At 40.3% G+C, this 9554-nt stretch overlaps 1 protein-coding gene across 1 annotated transcript in view; it reads right to left on the bottom strand.

Moving 5' to 3' along the window:
• Window positions 1-2408: 2408 nt before the first annotated feature.
• The window catches only part of Galc (galactosylceramidase), an 82959-nt gene continuing 75813 nt past the window's right edge, over window positions 2409-9554 (bottom strand). Inside the window, exons 15-17 of the mRNA XM_055593146.1 lie at window positions 8629-8792; window positions 7489-7565; window positions 2409-4422 (exon numbers count right to left, since the gene is read on the bottom strand). Of these exons, the coding sequence (XP_055449121.1) occupies window positions 4276-4422; window positions 7489-7565; window positions 8629-8792 (388 nt within the window). The 3' untranslated portion in view covers window positions 2409-4275. The remainder of the gene's footprint in view (window positions 4423-7488; window positions 7566-8628; window positions 8793-9554) is intronic.

Raw genomic sequence — 9554 nt, 5'->3', positions numbered from 1 at the left:
TCCCAAATGCAGGGCTTTGTAAAGTTTCGTGAAAAGGAATAATGCAGCCCCAGAGGGCTAGGTACTTTCTACCGTTGATTAGATGTGAAGCAATGGAGGCTGCTGCCGACAAGGTGCAACCCAAGAGTGCCATCTTCCTGATCCAGAAGTCTTCTCAAAGCCCTGACAGTCATTCTTTCCGCCTCTCCTGGGCCCGGGTTGGGGTACCTGCATACGAATTGAGAAGCCTAAAGAGATCAGAGGTGGTATGTCCCCTGCAACTGAATTATAGGTGGTCCTAAGGCACCTGATGTGGGTGCTGGGTACCAAACTCAGGTCATGTACAAGAGCACTAAGCACTTTTAACCGTTGAGCCATCTCTCCAGCTCCTACAACACAGATTTTAAGTAATGCCATTCAGAGAGAGCGAGTGAGCAGCTTGGGAAAGTAATCACACAACACCCTCAAGAGTGAGTGTGGACTTCCCAAAAGAGATTTTCTTGAGAAGTTATTAGTGAGATATTAGAACTGAAATTTCCAAAAAATAGCATGTATGCTAAATGTTCTCCAAGGCTGATTGGCTGATTAGAATTCCTTTAACTATGGAGAGCTGGAATATTTTTAAGTCTGGAACCAAACTATCTTGGGCTGTCTTTATACCATAATTCACTGCCAACTCTGTTTGACCTTAACATCCCTGTGACCCTCAAATAAACCCTTTTTGAGATTTATGAACCAAATCCACACTGTCATCAGATAGCAGCTGAGGCCATAGCTGGCAATGTCCCCACTTTGCTGTTAGCCATCTGCTGATGTTGCCATCAATTTACCTTAAAAGTACATTCATAGATAGAGTCTGTTGTCGTTACTGTAAGAACTTCATGAAAATGCTTCCACACAGAAACATGGCATTTGGGATAACTTAAATCTGTGTGCTTGGGCTGCAGTCACTCGATTTTGCTCCAGAGTAAACTATCACCCCCCTTGAAGTGAGATCCACACTTAGGCATTAACAGAGTCACATGTACTCTTACACATTTCAGGGATTTTAAGTGTTTGGCATTTTGTCATACTTGTGTCTACTCCAGCAAGCAGTTTTCCTCCTTGCCAGCTCCAGCATGCATCTCAGCAAATGTGTAGACCTTCAAGGCTACAGTTAAACCATCTTCAGTGAGAGCCAAACGTCAGTCAGTGAAAAAGACCACTACCAAATCTGCTTCTGCTTTGTCCCCACCAGGCTACGGTAGACAATAAAGTAGGTAATCTCTAGCCATGCTTTTCTTGCTTTTTTTTTTTTTTTTAATAGAAAGGGGTGAAGATGGGGCAGTGCTTTTCTGTGTAGCACAGGCTGTTCTTTAAGTCATGCTCCTCCTACCTCAGCCTCCTGGGTGTTGGGATTGCAAGCACTGACTGGCAAGCCTGGCCAATTTTTGAAGTCCATTAGAGTTCTTTTAATTCTCAGGAGTTTATCTCACATGTTTTGTTTTGTTTTTCTGGTGTGGTTTCTGTCTTCTATCTTTTGATTGGACCCTGAGAGAACTTAACAAATTCTAAGAATCAAGAATCTCACAAAGTGTTGGAGAAAAATCAAGGAAAAGAGACCATTTCCAAGTTAATTTTAGAGGGATCACTCAGTAGCCCAAACCAGACAAAGATAGTATAATTAAATAAAAGTAGGGCAATATTACACATCGGCACAGATGCAAAAAAAAACCCCTTATTCAACAAATGCTAGCAAGTCAAGTGCCTCAAGATATAAACAGGGTGATGAACCCAATTGGGCATGATACATCTAAGGAATGCAGATATATTTTAACATTTGGACATTAGACAATGTAATATACAACATAAACAGATAACAGATAAAAATAATACAACTACATCATCAAGACAGAAAGAGCATTTTAAAAAATCTAATTCCTACTTATGTTTAAAATCTCAGAAAACTGGAAGCAGCGGAAATTTTCCCTAGATAAAGGGATATAAAAATAAAAAAGAAAGAAAAAGAGAGAGAAAAAGAAACCATCTACAATATTACACTAATAGTGAAAGACAGTCTTCCTAAGACTGGAAACAAGGTGAGGAATAGGCCCTTAATACTTCCCATTGTTGGACCTGTAAGTTTCCATCAGCACAGCAGGGCAGAAACCTCAGAAATAAAGAAGACATAGTGGGAAGGAAGCAAAACCACCTGTAGCCACAGACAACGTAACTGTACTGCAGAAACCTTCATATATTCCAGGTACAGTGCACAGCCCAGGCAGGAATGCTGTCATCCGGGCCTTAGCACTGCTGATGGGTGCACAGCAGCACAGCAGCATTTTGGGGAAAGTTGGCGATTTCTCATGAAGTTGAAAATACCTTAACATTAGAGCTAGTAATCCTTCTCCCCAGTTTATCGGGAGGAAATAAATGCATACTCTGAAAGATTTGTACGTAAATGCTGTTTTATTGTTTAATATCCTAAAATTAACATTATGGATAATTTATCAATATTATAATACAGAAATATATTATAAAATCACAATATTCATAAAAAGCATAATATGGCTTTGGAGTTAGTTTGTTAACCATCATTTCACACAATTCCAAAAGCATCATCCTGGAGGGAGGGAGGCAGAGAGAGGGAGGAGGGACGGAGAGAGGACTATTTGTTGAAGTGTTCTTGAAGGGTTTGTAATTTTTAATCATAATTTAAAATCATAATTTTTAACATCATTAAAATTGGAGATGGAAAGCCAAACTGTGGTCTATCCATTCAATGGAGTTCTCTTCAGAAATATGAAGGAGCATGTCACTTCAGCAAACAATACCCTGGACAAGTCTCACTGCATTATACTGATGGAAACCAGCCATTAAGAAAAATACATAACACACCTTGTCACTTTCATGCTTTCAAAGCAAATTGTTAGCAACAGAGATATCAATGCTGCCTGAGCTTAGCAGAGACAGGAATTGATTGCACTGGTGCACCAGAGAACCCTCTGGGTGTTAGAAATATTCAGTAGCTTCACTGGCATAGTGGTCACAAGGGATGTTTACATTCATCGAGACATCAAGCTACACACTTAAAATGGGAATATTCTATCATACATCAATTATACTTGTGGGTTAGTTTTCAAAAATATTTAAAAAGCTAAACTGTAAATCACTTAGACTTGATTTCAAGTTTTCAAAAGCAACACAAAACCTCACTGTAGTTCTACCCATCTTAGACTGCTACAAATTCCCATGCAGTAGAACTAATTTTTCCTTATAAAGCATTACAGAATTCACTTTACCCATATGGAAAATTAATTTGTTTCTAGGAGTTACATTAATGTTTATGCTAATGAGAAACATGTTTATCACCTAAATACAAACACTGGGAATGTAGTAAGTGCTTCTATCCATAAAAATGTTAGATGACCCAGTCTGTGAGCTAGTTAAAGGCTAGGTGGTCCCTCCTGCCACTTTAGAGAGATAAAAGCATTCACCAGTGCTCTGCTGTTTTCAGAGTCCCCTGTGAGGACATATCACAAAAGGCACCAGAAATGAACAGGGAAGTGGGTAGGCCCACCTACAGCACTGGCTTATGTGGGGAAAATGTTCTCAAGACAGTTATAAGGGTGATGAGACTTAAAAGTTGGAATGAGAAAATTAAAGAGTACAAACAACCTAATTAATATGATCATTTTTATTACTGCAAAATGACTTTGGAGTAAGTTTATTAATAAGGTAATTTTCAAATCATCCCTACATCATTTCACACAATTCCAAATGCATCATCCTGGGAGGAGGAAGGCAGAGAGGGGGATGAGGGAGGAAGGGAGAGAGAAAGAGAGGACTATGTGTTGAAGTGTTCAAGGGTTCATCCGCTTCCTCTTAAACATAGGCATCTTCTAAGGAAACCTCAACTCCTGTGGACACATGGTCAGAGCTCACAGATGCACCTCTGTGTTCGTTAGGTCCCATCTATATGCATGATCATTTACATGCAATATGGAAAGACCTAGCTTGGTACTAGAGCAAGGCTGCAAGCCAAGAACCACCCAGACCACTCCTGAGGGATGGGACTGACAAACAGTAGATCTCAAGAGCTACCACAAACAATGCCAAACACTATCAGCATTCCCTCTGGAATTAGTTCTAATAAAATCCTTCACAGGGTTCAGTAAAAATATACCATTTCCCCTATTTACTCTTCATTACTGTTAGCCTCAAAGGCGCACATATAGTTCCATCAAAACTAGAATTGGCCCTGAACCAAAATCAAAAACAGAAAAATCCAAATCGTGTCTTGATGCCCCATGAGTCCTAGCGAGCAGCTTCCACGTGAAAGTTGTCAAACTGCGCAAACTCGAAGGTGTGCGTCCCGATCGCAGCCCAGCCAGTTTCTGGGAATTTCACCAGGACATTTTCCCACAGGACCTTGCCGTTCAACATGCCAGAGGCGAAATAACCCTGTAGAAGAGAGAAACATGTCCCTTGAAAATGTAAATGTTGCTCTGAAGTCTGTTTAAGAATGTAGCTCAGCTACTTAGTGGAACAAATGTCTCTCTTACCCAAGACCTAGAACTGTAAAATAGATTTCATGTGTTTTACAAAGGTATGAAATACATCAAAAATTTTCTGAAAGAATTGATAAATAGTACCTATTAAAACAGTTCCCCAAATACATTAAACCCCGGCATTTCCTGATGTTCCACCCAAAATCAAGACCAAAAACTAGGCCTATAATATTTTATAGCATTATGACCCTTCAGACAAAAGCCTATTAAAATAACTCTGCAATCGCACTACTGGTATTTTGGCTAAGTGGAGAGATCCCTCCAGAGATTGCTGGAGCCCAAAGGCCTGCTGCAAACTGCTGTGTACTTAAGGTCTCAATTAAGGGCTGTGCACTCAGGCAGAGGAGAAATTGGCCTTCATTCAGTCTTTTTGTCCAAACGAGAAGCATGTCACTACAAAGCCATTATGGATTGCCTACTCTGAAATCAGAAGAGCAGTAGCCATGGTTAAATAGAACAATGGGGCAAAGCGGTAGGAGCAAAGTGCACATAAGGTATGATTTACCAGTAATGATGCAAAGAAACCAAGTATGGCTTTGTCAGAAACTGGCCATTACATTTCTCTCACTGTCTGGCACACAGTAAATGGTAAATTTCAATATTTATTACCACTGCTATAGCACACTATGAGAACACACTCAAAAGCACTCCAAGTACACAGCTAGCCATGTAAAACAAACTACTTTCAAAAGATAAAGAGCCTGAGAGTTGAACCATTAGGCCAAAACTTAACACAAATCTTTCTGATCCAAAATTATAATGCAATTCTTTTTAATTTTATGGATGGAGACACCAATGCTTGGGCTGACTGAAATTTCATGTCAAAAATTTTCCAGAGGAGCCAGGAATTGAATCCAAGTCACCTAATACCCAATGTGAGGCCAATGCCTCTGACAACACATCTGCCCAGTTGTCTCCATCTCAAAAGCACTCCCTGGACTTCCTCTGCCACTTCTGTTAGCACTGGGTCAACGGGCAGGCATGCACTTGCATGCGCACGCACACACACACACACACACCGTATTAAAGTACAGCCTGAGCATGGGGACACAGTGCCTCCTGTCCACTCCCCAGGCTCCAGTCATCCTGGCTTCCCAGATGCTCCCTACACAAGGCGGGGCCAGCTGCCTTTACTGCTGCTCAGCTTGTTTCCTTGCCTCATTTACATCTGAACTCAAGCATCATCCACTCAGCACACCCTTCTCTAACTTCCCTATTAGGAAGTCAGAGCAAGGGAGAATTTCAACATGGCTGATCTGATTTCCAAATCAGAAGCAGCGGAGGTTAAGCTGATTTGCCCCAAGTCTCAAAAACCCATTAGTGACAGAATTAGACCTAGGAATAGACCTTTTAGTGTTTCTCTTACCTACCTGTCACTATTATCAGGACCAAAATATTTTGGCTAGACAGATCATAAGATCCAGGAGAGATCCCACCACTACTATTATTCCATTCAACGAACATAATATTAAGCCAACTCTTAGTGACTTAAGCCTATAATCAAAAATTAATACATTTTCCACCCTCATCAGAGAAGCTTCCTTTTGCAGTAGACAGCGATTAACATGGAGACCTACCCCTGGGGTAAGGTGCAGAGAATGAGAAACTTATAAATGTTCCACCCTCAATAGGACGCCTACATTATACCCCATCCTCCCAAGGCTCAGGGATCATGGTGGAAAAGGAGGCAGAGGAATTGAGGGACTCTAAGGAAAACACAGGGCAGCTGTACACACCACATCACAGCAACTGTGACAGCATGCATGAAGCCCATGCAAGCCGAAGGCAGACAGCATTCCAACATGTGGAGAACAGGTGGGTCTGAAGTCCCACCTCTGGCTGAGGAGCCAGTAGCAATTGAGAACCACAGCAAGAGGAGGTCAGTTTCCACTGTGCATGTGGAGCCTAGCAGATGGAACACACTCAGATGAATCACCACAGACTCAAGAGGATATGGGCAGCATAAATGCACTTGATGGGTTTTTGTTGCTGTTGTTTTTAAAGAAGTCACAAAGTTATTATGTGGGTAGGGAAGAAGAGTAAACATGGTAGAAAATGGGGAGGGGTGAATATAACCAAAATACATTATATAAAATCCTCAACAATCATTTAAGAAATAAAATGCAATTCTTAGTGCTTGCCTTCGCCAACAATACCACATAAGCATTCAGGAACTGTGTCTGGGATCATTCTATTCAAGAACCATTATAACAAATTATGTCCAGTACGAATGTTAGGGTCAAATAAACTACACTACACCTCAACTAGATCCTCAACTTTATGAATAAACATCTTAAAAGTCAGAATTCCCATTTTTAGTGACTGGAAGGGAACAGAGATCAAATTTAAAAGTTCTTTGAATCTCAATTTCAATTTCTACTTACAACCTAAACAAAAGTATGAAAGAACTACTTTGGGAGAGTCACATATTACAAGACACTTTCTCTACACAGCATCCTTTGGGAACGCTGTCAGTCAGTACCTCATGATCAACCACGGATGCTGATGATGGTTTTTAGATTTCCTTTATCATATGATTACTCTAGTTATCTTCTCTAATAATAAAAACTGTAGAAAATTGTGCTCACGGTTAAAGCAAAATGATTCTATCAGAAAGAAGATTCTATTATTTTACATATTCCTATAAATTTTATTTATATTCTTGGTTGAAGAACAATAAAAAATTCAGTTCATTTGCTGACTTAACCAATTATACCCTCGATTTAAAACACAAAAACAAAGTTATAAAAGAAAAGATTGGTCTAAAAAAATCAACTACTGGTTCTCATAAGATGACTTTGACATGCAACTTTATCCTGTGGATGGATGGGTTTAGTGATTCCATAGCAGGCTCCCTCTTTTCATCTTAAATCATATCCTTCCATTTGTTTTATAACAAAAAATTCTAGGAAGTTACACAAACATTTTATCCCCATTCTTTCTCATCAGCAATACTCACCTTAATGCTTAAGGTGAGTGTATACCATCGTTTTGCTGTGATATCAGCACGTCCTGAAGTATATGTGATCCACCCACCTGTAAAATACACACACACACAAAGAAAAACAAAATATCTCAACTGGCCTACTTTTAAAACCTAAATCCCAGGATCACACAACTCTGGGAGGTTGGTAAATGGCAGCTATATATAGTTAAGTTAACACTGGCCCTTCATTTCCAGATCTACAATTGATTTGAAAGGAAAATCCCTCATTCAGCTATACACTACAGAAGCATGTATTAAGATTCTATTCTACACCATAAAACACATGTGCATCACAGCAGAAGGCATGAGATAAACATTAAAACTAACTGTCTGATATATCAGCATCTAAGCCCATGGATAAGACTACAAAAGACTGCCAGCTAGTAGATCTGCTCACGCGAAAACAGAATCTACTTACAAGATGAATAATAAACTAATTTTGCATGTATGACATTTGAATGCCTGGAAACCTAGGATTAGACATCAAGCAGGTGATTTAAAACTACTACAGTTTCAAATCAGGGGACTGAGATGCAGATGGAAACTTCTAGTTCCAGTCTCACCACTAACTAGTTTTTGGGGACTTGGGAAAATGAATGCATGTCTTTGGCTCTGCTTTGGATCAAAAACTCAGTGACATACCCCCTAGTTGGGTGACATGATGATGACATTCTCACCTCCTGTTTCCTTTTTGTTATTTTATTTCCAGAGCTGGGGCAAAGAACAGATTTTTTTTTTTTTTTAAGTTACTAGTGCAGGTCAGTCGAGAGACTGAGAATTGAAGAAGTTACCACCACATTTTAGGAGGCTGAACCTATTCCTTGATTTCCATAGCACTAGAGTTTCTAGTCTTTCGAGTGCCTCCTCAGATATTCTTCCTCCCATCCCTGCTTCTCGCAGATCTTCACAAACCATCCCAGCACTGCACGCGTGAATGTCCTGACAGCCTTCTATTTTCTCATTTCCTGAGCTGCCCTTCTCTTCACAAATTAAATAGCTATGGTTTTAAATAGCTTAATGCTTGCTGGGCCATGTTGACATTCTTTCCACTAGATACAGACACTTTCAGACAGTCTCAAGGCAAAGTATGAGCCATTAAACCATGTCATTTACCCAGGTCAGCTGTGACTCTGTAAGATCCATTTGCGTAAATCCAGAAGAAAACTCCTGCAGCCGTTCTAATCAAGATGCCACCTTTATTCACTCTTCCAGCAATGAACACGCCTCCTCTCTGAGGGGTCTCTATGTAAACATCACACTGCACAGTCATGTTGGTCCTGCAGAACCAAAGAGTCAATTACCCTCTTCAGTTATGCTATAATCCAGTACTAACATGACACTGTACAGCAAAAGCCTCCAATCTTCAGCTGGAAGAGTGACTTGCTACATCTTACTTAGGCTTGTAGCACGGATGGACTTCCAGAATCTTCACTGATGGCTGTTTTAAGTTTTACATGCCTAAATTGATTAACTTTGTTGATTCTTTTAGTGAGTTGTTGGGCAATATTTACAAGTTTTAGCACCATAACAGCATGTTTCTTGTCTAGCTATTCAAAAATACTATGTCATCCTGCAAGTGTGAGACCTGTACAGTGCCATGAAGGCAGTTTCCAGTGACTCTGAACAGAAAGGTTTATTCCTATTTCCATCAGCGGGGATGCATGCCGCTCTTGCAGCAATGGCTGCAGAACTTACATGAAGCTAGTGTGTACATTTACATCTATCAGGATTTAAACGCCCCCAAGTAAAGAGCTCACTAAATTCTGTCTCTAATATGATAGTCAGTTTGGGGGCTGCCGTCAAGGCTCAGCAGTTAAGAGTACTGACTGCCTTTCCAGATGACCCTGGTTCAAATCCCAGCACTCACACAGCGGCTCACAACCGTCTGCAACTCCAGTTTCAGAAGATCTGATGCCTTCTCTGGATGCTGCCAGGACTGCACACACATGGCACACAGACATACATGAAGGCAAAACGCCCAAGTACATAAAAACTAAATCTCAAAACATATGAAGATAGTATTTTGTGTTGATTCTGCA

The sequence above is a fragment of the Psammomys obesus genome, unplaced genomic scaffold, assembly GCF_907164565.1.
Source record: "Psammomys obesus unplaced genomic scaffold, mPsaObe1.curated_primary_1811, whole genome shotgun sequence".
Taxonomy (NCBI): domain Eukaryota; kingdom Metazoa; phylum Chordata; class Mammalia; order Rodentia; family Muridae; genus Psammomys; species Psammomys obesus.
The sequence above is the reverse complement of the archived record's forward strand: the minus strand, read 5'-3'. Positions and strand labels throughout refer to the sequence as shown.